The sequence below is a fragment of the Frankliniella occidentalis genome, unplaced genomic scaffold (genome assembly GCF_000697945.3).
Source record: "Frankliniella occidentalis isolate FOCC.00 unplaced genomic scaffold, Focc_3.1 Scaffold549, whole genome shotgun sequence".
Classification (NCBI taxonomy): domain Eukaryota; kingdom Metazoa; phylum Arthropoda; class Insecta; order Thysanoptera; family Thripidae; genus Frankliniella; species Frankliniella occidentalis.
Genome location: NW_026267665.1, coordinates 36,895 through 52,604, shown reverse-complemented (window position 1 = coordinate 52,604; position 15,710 = coordinate 36,895). Strand labels below are relative to the sequence as shown.

The following is a 15,710-nucleotide window of genomic DNA, read 5'->3' as shown; positions in this document are numbered from 1 at the left end:
GGGGGGGGGGGGGGGGTTATTGCCATGAGCTGTCCTGACTCCCCACTTGCTTGCACGTATCTCACGTAACCTTAGGAAGAATAACGTCAAAGTTTGGCTCTATCAATTATACCAAAACCTGGCATTTTTCCAGGGAGATTGCCAAAAATTAATTTGGCATAGCGCTTATTTGCAGGAGTATTGCAAATAAATGACAAATTAATCACACAATCAGTCCGCTCAATTCATTAGAAGGAAATCGAAAGAAATTGATAAAATGAGAAGGAGCCTCTGAACAGCTTTGGGTGGGCTATGGCTACTTAGAGCGATGTGGAATGGTAGCGCCTGCGACGCACTGGGTAGGCCAGCCCGCCATGCAGCTGTGTGGAGACGGAGGCCTGCCCAGCCTCGCCGAAGAGCGCTTGCGCAGCAGCCACTCTTCTTTTTAGCTCATGATGAATTGTGCGTTATGTTGTGTTTAATATTTTTAATCCACTTAATCTACTCGTGATCAACCCGTTTAGCATTAGAGTACACGTACACTTGTACGATACCACATATCCACTGTGGTACTAAGTATGTAAGGACCTTGGTGCTTGGTGAAGATAGGACATGTTTGAAATAAAACAGATTCTATTTTAAATGACTGGATCTATTTTTTAATAGGCATCCAAGTAATTCCGATAACAGCATTTACAAACACATAGTGCTAGGGATGGCATAGCACAATTTTTTACTACACTAGTTGTCTATACACAGTAAATCATTAGGTACTCCTTTTTCTTTATAAAGAGAAATTCTACTTCAAAGGGCCTTTTTCACTTGTGAGTCATTCAAAAAAGACACTGTCCACAAAATGTATGCTACATTAGCCAGTTCTAAGAAAGGATGGCCCAGAGCTCTTTTACACAAGGCCTTTCTCGGAGTAATTGCACGTAAAGAATTTACTTAATATAACTACTTTTAAGTATTGCTTTCTGCGGTACCTCAACTCACACGATATCCTTCTGCAAAAATATCACTGTTTTGCTCTGGTTCACTGAAACAGTAAATTCAAAATAAACAAGCATTTTTTTTTCAAATTGTTACAAAAAGAACAATTCTGATGACTACAAGATTTATCATTTAGTCTTCCTAAACAAAAATGCATGATGAAAGAAAGTAAACACAGAAGAATTCAAAAAGCTCATTAACAGAGGTACCTAACTAGATCATAAACTGTTCTACAAAACAAAAAACAGAGTGAAGTAAAACCATGGTAAAACAAATTTCTCTTTTTACTGAAGGAACACATGGGGTACAAATAGGTAAATTTAGTTCTAGGTAAGATCCGTCTTTATTTGAAACCTGCATTGTATGTTTTACCACTATTTTTTTTTAAATACCTAATTTCATGTACAGTCATTTTTGTATAAATACACTAGATCATGTGTAACTAACAAGAGAAAAAATATATAAACAAATTAAAAGTAGAACAATGAAGCCCTAAAACAAAAAGCAACTACATCACAGGGTATATAAAAGTTAAAATCTTGCACACTTATCTAAATTACAATGAACATTCTCCACAACATACCCTATTTTTGTAGGATTGGTAACATGGATTCATAATATAAAAGAGTTTTAGCTTATCTTTAATATGTACACTATTTACAGCAAAAATCATGCACAAAAAATCATTAAAATATTAACAGTAATCAGGCAACACAAATGATAACAGACTACAATACTGTGTTATACGTAGTTATGAACTTTATAACTTCCATATGTACAGCTCTTGTAGTGATGACTTTCTCAAGACTTGAGACACGAATGCATAAGACTTACAACTGGGTCACATAATATCAGCACTGTTCAGTAAAAAAGAATCACATCTACCCTGTCACTTTATCATACATTTCTTTGTTTTTCATACTTATGCAGAACTGCTTCAAAAATCTATGAATGATGAACAACAAATGTAGCAGGAGATGCAGCTCTATAATGATTATAAAGGACCTGGCAGCTCATCTACCTAACTTGGATTGTTTAGCGTGTTCAATAAATATGCCGACAGCAACCTTTTTTTCCCAAATACATTGCTGTAGTGATATGGTACACTTTAATTCCTCTTAGGGAGAAATTACGAATGGATACACATGGCACCTTATTTTACACATAAAAAGATAACTGCTTCTTGTACAGGAACAGAATTATACATCTTGATTTGGCCTTAGAACAAACAATTTTCAATAGTTTTACAAAAAAATATATTATTTCTATAAATTCATATTAATATAAAATAAATCAAAAGTAGTGGTTAGTGTGACTAGCATTCAATCTTCACACTAGGTATGTAGACCGTGGCAGTACTGATTATTTTAGTGTAGCACTGAAGATGTTTTACCTAAAATTGTTTCAGGTTTTTCTGCCTCTTAACACCTACACTGAATCTTAAATAATTATGACTAGTGTGGAACATTAAATTTAATTATTTTTTTCGAATACAATGTACTGTTGTTAACTTACTCTTGTTAAAATCCTGCTCCAAATTTTCCTCCACTCAACAAAAATAGGCCAGACTTATTGGAGAAGTTCAAGTTGAAGAATTTTCATATTGCAAAGAAGTGATTCAAAACTAAACAAAGCAAAAAGAAACATTTAATTTTTACAAAAGTGGCTTAGTTATGTGCAATTTATTGATACCATTAAATGTATATATATATATATTTCATAATATACAATATATATATATTTATACTCAGTCTTGATGGAATTTATATGATAGTCTTCTCACTTGGCAACCAATGCATGGGGGAATTACTGCCAACACTTAGCAAGAGTTGACTGCATGCGTTTAAAGATACAGATCAGTCTTTGAACAAAATTTAGACATGGAACGGAATCATGAGTCATGTCGATGGATACGATGTTTCCCATTTCCACTCTTCCGGCGTTTTCTATTAGCATCTCTTCGGAATGCAACATTCCCTGGATCATCCGCCAGTTGAGGATATCGATGTAGAGTGTGCAATTCCACACCTTCCCATCCACCAACAACACCATTTGATATAAGTTCTTCTCTTTCTTCTGGAGACCAATCACCACGTCCGCGGAATCCAGCAGATACAATTGCTTTCTCCAACTTCCATGCTTGTTCAACAGCCCGTTTGTGTGCGTGCTTAAGAATTCTCTGCCGCTCTACATCTGGATCAGTTCCATAGCTGAAATAAAGTCAAGATTGTAGTATTATGTTAAAAAATTCATCAATTCTTTTATTTTTGAGCAGATAATTTTTAATGCCATACCGAATGAATACTGCAGCATCTGGATTGTGCAATCTTAACTCCTTTGTTCCGCTTTGACCATGATCAGCAGTTTCATGAGTTGACACGTTAAACATAGCACCCAACCGCCTCAGTTCCTCCATATCATCACGAATTTTCAAAGGGTTGTCCTAGAAATTGGTAAAATTAAAATAATAACAGTTACTTAGTACATGTTTTCTCTTATAATCCAAATGAAAAATCAAATCACAAACATGACTTACTTTTACAAAATAAAAGACATCCTGGTCATGTAGACTGAAGTGAATATCCAGAAAGTGGGAGTTGTTGAAAACTGATGTAACAACATCTTGAAGTACACCATTTACATTGTCCACTACACTGACGAGTGCACGTCCACTGGGGCCTCTTGAAATAAGAACACCCTCACCAAAGATAGCTCTTCGATAGGCAACTCTTGGCAGTAAGTTCCTTGTTCGACTTTCCATTTTCAAAAGAGGTTCAGGAACAAATCCTAATTCTGAGAACTTTTGTGACACCTAAAATGTAAGACCAATATTAGCAGAGACTGTTGTAGTGCTTTGGAAAGCAGCTGCCACCATTGTACATTCTGAACACTATACAAACCTTATCCACCAAACACTGCAAGCCAGACATAACAGCAAACTCAGGTGCAAGCTGTGTGTTCCTTACAGAAGCAACTGGATGATAAACTGCACTGCTTGTATACAATGATCCAAGCATACTATTTATATCATATCCGAATAAGTTGAGCCAACTTTGCAGATCTAGAAAATAGAAAGAGAAAAGTTTATTAATTCTATGTACCCATCATATTTAGAAGAAGATTTTCTATGAGAAATAAGGTCTTCCAAACTTACCTGTCATGTAGTTAACTCTCTTCTGAGGAGGATTTATGGGGTCATTGTTATGGAATCTGTAGATGAATACATCAGTAGGGGCAGTTAGTTGGCTTGCTAATTCTTCCCAAGCAGGCGTCATCCACTGGCCAATACTTGGGTCATAAAGACGCCCATTTATGTAAATTAATTGGGTATGGGGGTCAAGCAGGCCACCATGGAAATCAACAGGCAAATAGAAGTCAGGGTTTGAGTCCATTTGCACTTTGCCAAACGGAGTTCGCCGGATCTGAGTGAAAGTAAAAATATTTAGTAATACTTAAATTATAGATGGGAAAATGCAAAATTCACTCTAATAAAATTATTAAAACTCGATATACCCACCTCTTTAATGATGTTTCCATTTATATCAAAGAGAGCTAGTGGTGAGCCATTTTGGTCACATGCAACGTAGAACCTTTGTTCTGATGTTTCAACAGCGATGAGGAACTTTCTGTCATCATAGAGGAGGCGGAAAGTTCTTCCTGTTTTGGGGAAATGCACGTGTGACACAAGGTCAGGTGTGTGAGGATAAGCATACAGGAGTTGAGTTATATTATCCTGCGAATCTCTCCATGAAATCATTCTTCCCCTATCATCATAAGAATACCAGGACGAAAATTTATCTTGCTCAAAGGCATGTGTCAGCTGTCCTCTTGGATTATACCTATATTTTTGTTCTCCTCGTCTTATAACAAAACCTCTTGAGTCATAATTTATGAGTTCCACATCACCAACTTGTACAACACGGTCACCCAAATCATATCCAAGTGACTGTTTGTGACCTTGGTCTATAGCCCCTATCACATTTCCATTTTCATCATACACAAATTTCCAATTATTAGCACCACTTCCAACAACTTCCATTACATGTCCATCTGCATTATAAGTTATACGATCCATAGATGATGTTCTCCCAATCAAGAACTGTTGGGTCTTGATACGATTCCTCTTGTCATACTCTAACTCAAGCCTGTTAAAAAAAGTATTAGATTATACACTGAAAAGTCATTCAATGGTTTTGGTATGATTCTTGAGCTCACTGTACCTGAACACATCAAAAGCCTTTATGTTGATGAGAACAGACTTTATACGACCATGACTATCATAATCAATTATAGTAAGAAATTGTTTGGCATTATCTTGCATGACAGACTTATTAAACATATTTCGGAATATACGAAGATCACTTATGCTTTCCAGCATGCCCAAATTTTGATTATGTTTAAGACGTATTTGAGGTAGCTGTTTACTGTTGATGTCCACATCAACAGCTGAGAGGCGTGCATTTCCATCATATTGATATCTGTAAAGGAAAATATGAATAATATTACAGAAATAAGAACCACGCAGAATAAGGAGGTCCACTCCAACCGTCAGTATAACGCGACGCATGCTCACAAGAGGATATGCAACCCACCCAGGGAGCACGCAAGACCATTACCTAACCATGACTTATCTTTCTAATTAGATAGGAAATTTGCTTATAAATAAATATTTATAAATAATTTTTACGTTTTCTGTTTCTTTTAAAAGTGTAATCCAAAATATTGCTCTAATTAATCCCAGACAAAATTACCTACCTCACCTGACACAGTCACAATGAGCACCCCACTGCATCTTAGCTGCTTTATCAGCTCATTGAAACACTTTGGGATCATCCATAAAGTACGTACATACGTCATTACGCTGTAAGAAATTGCTAAGTCCAGAGTCCAGCGTGTGCAAGCTCGCAGAGCGCCTGCTGGGTAGGCAACATATTGTCTGTCGAGCATGTGTGCACAACGGGACTGCCTACCTCGAGTCTCGCAGGCGCCATCTCTTGTAAATTAACTCAAGTAATCTTAGAAAAGCCGGATGTACTTTCTGGATGACCCCTTATTCATCCCTCTAAACTCAAAACACTAAATTCATTCCCCCAATAAATACTGTTCAAAAATCAAACACCAACTTTCTCCAGAATGGACAGGTGAAGCAGGCAACTAAGACATAATTTCTTTACAGAGATGAAAAGAATCAATCACCTGTAATGAGTGTTGTCTAAACCACTCTTGCTACCAAATTGTAACTTCTCATTCTTTAAGAGCCCTCCATGATATTTTAATTCATGTTTCAGTTCAAAATGTGGCTCTATAATGTCAATGTATTTAAGAACATTAGTATTTTCCTGGTAGCTGTAGTGTATTGAAGACATACCTGGTCACAGAAAAATGAGATATTAGACAAATGCCACACACTATAATTGAGATATCTCAAACTGTTTCACACATACCAGCAAGGACAGTATCTAATTTGCCAGTTTGATCATAAACATAGGCAACCCTTCCAGATTGATGAGGGTATACCTTCGCAATAATTTGTCCATCATCATTATAAAGAATTTCAAACGGATGTCTATTAACAGGGGAGTAATACTGATATTTGAAAAATCCAAGGGAAGTTTGCAGGCTGAATGCATGAATATGTCCTCTTGGAGTGGTAAGAGATTGCAAGGCACCTGCTTCATCATATTGTAATAGATAGTCTGATCCTCTTGGTGTTGTCACCTTTAGGGGCTGAAAATAAAAATTAAAAATTATTGACCAATTTCAGTGACTTGCAACCAAAAAGAGAACAAAATTTACAGAGTAATACCTACCAAACTACTGAACTGGTCCTTAAAGGCATACTGCAGTGATGAGCCATCAGCATAACGGATTTCATTGAGACGACCAGCTCTGTCAAAGCCATATGTTTCACTCAATTCACCCCACTTCCAGCTTGTAAGACGAGAAAAGCGATCGTACTCCAGCTCCACACCAGAGAAAATGCCATTTCTAGGACCCCACTTGATAGGACGAGCAGTTCGGTCATAGGTAATATTTATTAGTTCAACCCTGTCATCCATGAAAACTGCCACTGAATTGGAGTCCTTATCATACTCTAGAGCAAGAATGTTCTCCCCATTCACTCTAAGTTTTCGTCCAACAGGACCCACAACTTTTGTAATTGCTTTGGTTTTAGTGTTGGTTTGGCCTTGCATGCTTTGACCACGGAAATAACGCCACTCGAAACTGTTAGCCAAATCTCCACCAACCTCAGTTCTCTGCTTTGCAGGCACAGGATAACTCTCACCAAGCATTGGATCTATGTCTGAGAGGACATTATAAGGTACAGTATCTGTACTAATAGTGTGCCCCCAAGGTGCAGTTGTTGCAACACTACCATCAGCAAGTAACACTGTCTTCTGTCGTGCTTCTCCAAGCTTTGTGACCACTGATGATCCTTTAATTAGCAGAGATTCAGGTCTTCTTCCATCCTGTTTCACACGAACCATTGCACCCTTTTGACTTAAATCAAATTCCAGACCAACAATGCGGCCAGTTGGAGTGACAGCAGAAGTAAGTCTTCCAAATTCATCATAACTATAAACATAGCTTCGTCCAGTGCTATCGAGTTTGGATTTCAGTAACCCTGTTGGTCCATGATAATCAAGACTGACATTATAGTTGTCAGGTGTAGAGAGCTCTGCAAGGAGGCGCATGCGTGACATTCGAAGACGGCACTTTTGACCTTTGGTATTTTCAATAGAATTGACTTGAGTAGAATAATCTCGCAGAAGAAAAACTTTGTTGGCTTGGGCATCAGTAACAGTACTTAATTTACCATTACTGGTGTTGACATTGTAAGTAAAAAGGTACAATATTTCGCCAGTCAGCAGGTTCTTGGTAGCAATGTGTTGTCCAAATCTATTGAAGACATATACTTCTTGAGTCTCTGGTTGATAGATTTCATACTCGCGGGTTGGGCTTGCTTCAGGAATGCTAGCAGTAACAGAACGTATTCTGTAATTTGCTTGGTCTGCAATGTGAACAACACCATCAGGTGTGGCAGTAATTGATGAAATAGTATTGAACTTTGCTGTAGCTGCAAGGTAGTGGTCTTCCTCAAAACAGTCACATCCTCGGTCTAAACAATTACATTTCGATTCTGCTCCGGCAAAATGACTTATTTTACCATCAGTACCAATGACCCTGACTCTGTTAATTCTTTGAGAGTCGCTTTCTGCAACATATAGATCACCTGAAGGTCCAAAAGCAATGGACTGGGGCATTACTAATGCTGCATGCGTTGCTAATTCTGAATCGTGTGTAGCTGGAGGGCCAGTGCACAAAATGGGACGACCAGCTGCAACTTTAACTCTACCGTCACTTGTTAATTTCAAAATAACATGATCATCAATAATATGTAGAGAGTTGTCTAAAGGATTGATAGCAAGATCTGTAGGCCACCGCAAGTGCACCTCTTCAACTCTCAGAGTACCCTCACAGGGCACTGACTTCCAATGGCTCTTGTGCATGTTGTTACCGATAACAGTGGTGACAATGCCATCACGGTCAACCATCCGAATATTTGTGCCATCAGCAAAGTATAATACGTTATCTGCAGCTACTGCTACCCCTTTAGGATAAGCAAGCTTGGCATCACGTGCTAGAGCTCCATCACCACAGTGTGCTTCATCACCAGGGAGGCATCTCTCCCCCGAACCAACAGCTGGTTCCCAATTATGATCTGGATCAGAATAATCATCAACATTTCTTACTCGAATAATTTGGTGAGCTTCAGGATCAGATATGTATAACGTATTATCCAGAGGACTAAGGGAGAGATGATATCGATAGGCAACTCTTGTTGCATTTAGTCTGACAACTGTTCTTACAGTGCCATCAACTAAAATTCGACGTACTAAGTTAAAATCCCCAACAAATAAGGAACCATCAGGTGCAGCAGCAAGTGCAACTGGAGCCAGTAGCCTCTGACTCCCAGCTGGTGATTCGACTTCACACTCAGGGCATTCAACAGATCGCTGATGTCCATCACCCAAAATTGTTCTGATGATATGCGGTCTTTGTTTTAGATAAAGATTTGTTCCATCACCCTTCTGCAAAATTCCTTCGTGGAAATTATACCTGTGGTGTATATCCAGATTCCAACCACCAACTTCTGATATACTCATGTCATGGCCACTCAATTTAGTTGTCTGGATATCCCAAATGATATCTGAACAATTGCTGTACTCATAGCCTACTTTCACAACTGCTGTCGTAACACCATAGACACGCTGCCGATAGACATTAAGTCGATTCCAAGCATAGGTGAATTTGATGACTGGGTCAGCTTCAAAAACTTTCTCAAAAAGGATTCCTTCAATTGTGATGCGTAAGTGAATCAGCTTGAGTGCTGCTGGTACACCTTCAGGTGTAAGTTGTAATTGAATTGTTGACAAATATCCAGGAGAACGAGAACTATGGTATACCAAATTCAGGCTTACCAGGGATCTGAATACTTTCTTGAACCACCTAAAATTAAAGAAAGAATAAGAAAATTAAATTTCATTCAACTAAAAATGAATATAAATAAAAATAATGGTACAATGAATGAGTAAGTATAAAAAAGTATTAAAGCAATAACAATTCCATGATATGAAATGCTATACTACTATAGATAGAGGCTAAGGGAGGAACATAACAAAAGTGCATTTGTTGTTCTGAGCTCTGATATTGATGGGAGCAGACGAGCAAATCTAAACAAATGTCTGTGGACTAAACGCACCTGAGATTCAACAAGTATGGCACTTTTGTCAGGGCAAGCACCCTGAAATCCATGTTTCCATGTTGCCAAAACAACAGGTTTCATCACATCATAGTCATGCGCTTGACAGGCTTGAGATGGTGGTGAGGCTGAGGCTAAAATCGCAGATCTGTCATCTCCCACTTCCATTATAACAGTGTCAATGACCACAACCTGAGGAAATTGAGAAAAAAGGATAATATGTGACACATTTAGTATATAATAATTCTAGGTTCTCAGCACAATAATAATAGTTACCTCGTTCCAAGGCACATTTACAACATATTGAACAGCTGGGAAAGGGGAGCGGCCAAATTTCAGAGTGACAGCACCACCCCCATTAAGGAGTAGGTCAAACCATCCATCTTCACGGGTCATGGTGTATCCATCATTGATATTTGTTGTACCAACTCTGACCCCCATCATACCCATTCCCATAGAGGTAACTACTCGGCCTCGGACAACAGCAGAACGGCTACAGAAAATGAAGAATTATTAGAAACAGTAACAAAAGAAACAATAATGAGAGTATTTTGAGGAAATTATAATATCAACTGCTAAAATTATGTATTTGCATCAGGAACTAAATTGCATCATAGCTCTACAAAAAATGGAACCTTCTTAACTTCTGTAACTATATTACTTAACACCAGAACACCAGAGTAGCAACACAAAATCCATAGATATTTTAGTACTTTTCATTTGCATGATAAGCATAGATTTATTTTATACTTTGAGTAAAGACAAGTAATGAGATATTGCAGTGCCTATGTTGACAAAAATTTTCAACAAGAGTTCTTAGTGTTAAGAACTGTAAAATTTGGGGAAAAGGCAAAATGATATACTGGCAACTAATTTTGATTGTTTGCCTCGTAAGTAAGATATTTCCCTTGAAAGATATCTGTTACTTCAGATCGGGTAACAGCAAAATTGCAAGGTTTTTCTGTTCATAGTAGGTTGTCACCACGTTACCAAATTGATGAAGTATAACTTAATCTACTGTGATCAAGGAGGAAATAAACTGCTGTCCACTCATGTGAACTTACAGGAAACAGAAAATGAAGAACTAAGAGAAACCAAGAAAAAGCACCAGAAGTAAAGGGTATCAAACAGGACAAACACAACCGTGTCGCGTCTGGTCTGGCCGGGATAAATGTCCTTCACGTCGCGTACGCCGGCCGATCAACGGAAAAATCGCTTTGCCGCGAAAACCGGGAATGAGAGACGGAGCAGAGGGGGTGGCAATACAACACTCCCTCCCTGGTCAATGAACCGGCTGCTGGGCTCACATTATCGTTCGTACACGACCGACGCTGTCCAACAGGTTCGGTAAACATACTTCCTATTGAGAGCGCGAAGTCGATTGCTGCGGGACAATTTCATATTCGCACCTCCAGCCCGCCTCTCCCCGCCCCTCTCACGTGCCACATCCGCGTGACGGCGCCGCCACGACGCCGCGGTGTGAAAAGAAAACGTCGTTTAATCTGCTACGGGCGAACGGTGAACGGTGTCGTGGGAGGGGAGACTGGAGACACTGTGTAGGAGCCGCGCCGGCCGCGCCACAGAGACGGACTAGAGGGTGTTGTTTTTCTCCGTCGAGGCGGAGAGCCACCACCGCCGCCGCCGTCGCCGCCCACCGATGTGTCGCCTGCCGCCGGCAGCAGCACTTTGCTTTTGTTGTGAGGTGGAGGACGACGCCCGCCGCCACCGCCGGTCCCTTGTGCAGGGCGTCAATGTCGCTGCGAGCCGGGCCGGGGCCGGGCGGAGCCGTAGCCGTACTACAAGGGGAGGCGCTGGGCTTGGGGCTGCCCGCCGCCGCCCGCACCGCACGGCTCTTGAGCCCCTCCGCCAGACCCGGTGCAGCAGTCTGCTGCCGCTGCCGCTGCAGGCTCCGCACAGGTCGTAAACTTACAAAGCACCAAAGCTGGGTAATCAAATTCCCCCGGAGCAATAGTGAGGGAAGGGTCCAAGAGGAGGGGAGCCCAGGGGAAGTTCGTCACGGGCGGACCGCTCCCCCCGCCGGCACCCACCAGCCGCCGCCGAGTCATCAGACAGAGAAGTGATTTTGATTTGTTTCGCGCGAAACATTTCAACATTTCAGTGCCGAGTGAGAGTTCGGCCTGTCGGGGGGCGGCGCTGCAAAAAGCCAGCAGAGAGAGGGGAGTCACACCTTTCCTTTGCATCCCACTCCCGCGCCACCGCCGCCGCCGCCGCTTAAGAGTTTGCCAATTATTTTCTCCTCGCCGAACTCCAACTCTCTAACGCGTCGCGAACAAAAGATAAAAGAGAGACGGGTTGACGGGTTGCACTGCCGGCTGAGGGGTGTAGCAGGGCGGAGGGCGCGCGGTGAGGGAGGCGGAGGAGGGCTTGCGCCGCGAGGGAGGGCAATGGTCAGGCTGAGACTAACTGAGATATACTGTGCCGGCAAGAGTATCAGTGAGAGTGGGTGGGGTAGAAGGGCGTTGAGGGATCAGCACACGCAAAGCGAGCGGAACAATAATTACAGTCTTGCGTGCGCACTGTGGCCCTTGCGACGCCCCGACTTCAGATACGAGGAGAGGCTATCTGCTCGGTGCACCCGAGGTGTATTTCACTACAAATTTAAGCAAATACCAATTTTTCTTTTTCTTTTTTTACTTTTCCTAATGTTTCTGATTTTTTCCAATTTAGTCTTGATTTTTTCTGATTTTTTTTCTGATTTTTTCAAGATTTTTCTGGAATTTTTCTGATTTTCTTCATGATTTTTTTTTACGGTGTACTGGTGCACTGTACACTGATTTTTTAAAGCGAAGTACATCTCGGGTGGACCCCGCGGCCAGGACCGCGTGCTCAATGCGTCCGTCCAAGTGGTATGTTGTGTGTGGGGGCGCCTCCATTACCCACACGATACACGCTCATTAAAATTTAGCGAGGCCTGCCGCCAGCTTGCTCCGCGAGGCCGCGACCGACCCCGGCCCGAGTCTGGGCGGTCTGGGCGCGGCCGGGCCGGCCCCGCGCTTGGGCCCCGCGGCCTCACAGACCTGTTGCCTGCAGCGCTGCCTCCGCATCCGCAGCGCCTCGCCGCGCCGCGATCTTCCTCTTCCTCTTCCTTTCCTCCGCCGCCGCCGCCGCCAAGTTTGTCCTCCACTTGTTTAACTTTCCGGCCCCGTAGCCAGGGCGACCCCGAGAGGGCTGCGAGCGCTACACAACGTGCGAGTGTGTGCGACAGAGAGAGACGAACACTGTTAGTTCCTTACGAACAACAGCCGACATATTACGTAGAATCGAGTTTGTAAGTACATAGGATCTGGAGCAGCCATATTACAAACAACTTCTGCTTCATATTACGAACAGCCGTAGCCCGTGCCCGTGTCCTTCGTCCTGGTGACGTCCCCCTCGTAGGGGCCGAAGCGGGTCCGTCGGGGGATGACTTCCTTGGCCCAGACGCCCGCAGGCCCGCCCCCGCCCCGGCGATCTTGCTGTCGTGAACCGCGAGGCAGCTGGGCACCGTGTGGAGCGCGCGCTCGGGGTCGTCGTCGGCGACCTGCAGCAAAGGCAAAGTAGAGGAGAGAGTGATATAATACCAACAGTATACAATTTATTAACGGCTTAATTTTGCGCCAGGTACACCTGGTATTAAGTTTATTTCGGCTTAGAAACCATATGAGAAGAAATACTTTGCTGACATTTACACTATTTCGTGCAAACTTGTTCTCATTCAATACGTTCTGAAAATATCAATAACGGCATACGGTGGTCAGAATGTATGGGTCGGAAAGTCAGGGACCACGCGAGCCAGTGCAAGGCGTTTTTGCGGTCATCATGCTCCGTCAATTTTGATTCAATACTCTCGCAACTTCGTCCATCGTAATCACCCAGCTTTCTACGTTCTAGAGGTATTTTAAGATTTTGCCTCCGATTAAACCTGACCGAGCGCGGCGAGCGCAAACACGCACGGGACACCCTGGTGGACTTAGCGGGCGGCGGCTGCGAGGGAGAGGCGACGAGCAATGGTTGTTTGGCAGCGGCTCGCCGAGTCAGTTTTGATCGTACAAACGTTTTGCAGCCGCGTGCAGAATCACAAACTTATGCCCTTCCTGAGGGTGCGTTTAAATTGCACCTCCGATGAAAACTGCCGGAGGGACAGCGCCTTCTTTGCGACACTCGCTGCCCGCCGGCCCGGCCGCGCGGGCCCCGGTCTCGGCCAGCGCTGGCGTCATTGAGCGAGGGGAGTAAGTCCCAATTCCCCATAACCCTTTCTATCGTTGCGTCTCGTCATGTCTCGATCGGATGTCGGGCTAGGCGGAGAGTGGGCCAGAAGACACGAAACACGGAAAATATGGGCCTTACGTCCTGCCGGATTACATGCTTCAGCCTGATTGCAGAATTGAACCCATTCATTCATTTCTCGCATCAGCGTGGGTGGCGACTCGTTTCGTTAATCCGGATCGACGCATGATGTGACTATCACTGCCGTGGGGCGGTCACGGTAAGCCCCTCGGTAACCGGTGGGCGTGTAGTACTACGCGATCTGAGGGGCGTTAGAAGGGCAGTCAACTCTTATCTGGTGAGTACGCTCGTAGTAGAATTCCCGGAATAGTTTGGATTTGTTCATGAGACGATCGTAGTAGTGGGCGCGTGGGTGGCTCTACGGGCATGCCCCACTTTGCTACTTCTTCCAACAAAGGGCCGAGACACAAAAGCCTAGCGGGGCGCCACGTCTTAGTGTCCTCGGTCAGGTGCAGTGCGGAGCTGCGGAGCGCGGAGCCGTGGTCGCCGTGGTCCAACGCAGTCCAACTTGAGCCAGCGTCCCGTGCAGATGGCCATTGCGTGGCATCCGTGGCATGTTGTGTGCGAAGAGGTTAAAACATGGTGAGTTAACTAACTTACTTTCTAATCTTTCGGAGTTGTGCTGCCCTAAAAATTTCAAACTACCTAAAAGTAGAAAAAAAAAAACATTCAGTTATCTGTCACATATGCGCTTCTACTTCTGGATAAAAAATTGTTGTTGTGTGGGGAAGCTCTTGCTAGTAATAAAGCTTCAAATTACTTTTGCTACAACCCTTCACCCTTTAAAAACTGTGACGAATTTTCGGCTGGAAAATTATTGTGTGCCCAACAAAGATTTAAAAAATCCTAGTTGGAAATATTACCTGATTTTATTCAAAACTGTTCACAGCGTAGAAGAGCTAGAGCATGGGAGGTCCCGTCGTAGAGCACATGAACCAGATTGGACAGATGCTGTGGACCGTGATATTAAAAGGTGAGTAACATACCAGGTGCTTTGAAATTCTGTGTACTCTGTAATTTTTGTGGCTCAACGGACCAACCCACCCATAAGTTGTCCTCACATAGGACCTGTTCATTTCTTGAACTCCTATAAGACACCAGAGATGTTGACATTACATTCTGATACTTGATGTAAGCAATACTCAGCCAACGGGACCAACCAGCCCCTGGAACAGGACTTGGTTGCGACCGCGCCAGGTGCCCAAACTGGGGGCTGTTCAGTACCCGTTGCACTTCTTCCAAGGAGTGTGGGAGGTGCGGACGGGTGCCTCGACGCCGGTCGTACACAGCTCTGCGTAGGATGTCCACTGGTACGTGGGCTTGGACGTACGCGAGAGGTGTGAGCGGAGAGGGCGAGGGGAGGAAAGTGCGAAGCTGGTGGTGAGAAGGGAAGAGGGGGGGCATGTTGATAAAGTGAGGGTTGTTCTTGAGACGCGGCACGGGGAATTATGAGGGAGATAAGCATAGGCTGCGCGCCTTTAGGGGCACAACTACTGCTATTCGGAAAAAATGCGGCCCAGCGATAGGATAATCGAGTCACCATCGCGCTATATGGCTCACCTCCCCTCCACTCGCGTCCCTTTCCCCTTATTCCCCCCCCCCCCCTCTCTCTCTCTCTCTCTCTATCCGTCTCTCTCGCGCCTCGAAATGAAATGAACGGGTTGATGTATATTTTGCCTCTGAGCAA

The 15,710-nt window shown here is 43.2% G+C and overlaps 1 protein-coding gene across 1 annotated transcript; it reads right to left on the bottom strand.

Moving 5' to 3' along the window:
- Window positions 1–610: 610 nt before the first annotated feature.
- On the bottom strand, window positions 611–10,229 carry LOC113214614 (teneurin-m; the record flags this gene model as incomplete). Its single annotated transcript, XM_052275240.1, is given in 13 exon segments — window positions 611–3,182; window positions 3,267–3,415; window positions 3,509–3,784; window positions 3,873–4,033; window positions 4,127–4,394; window positions 4,490–5,117; window positions 5,193–5,450; window positions 6,169–6,340; window positions 6,417–6,699; window positions 6,783–9,453; window positions 9,455–9,483; window positions 9,737–9,928; window positions 10,013–10,229. Coding segments are annotated over 13 exon segments (5,623 nt in total), but the record flags the coding sequence as incomplete, so codon positions are not given.
- Between the last annotated feature and the right edge of the window lie 5,481 nt (window positions 10,230–15,710).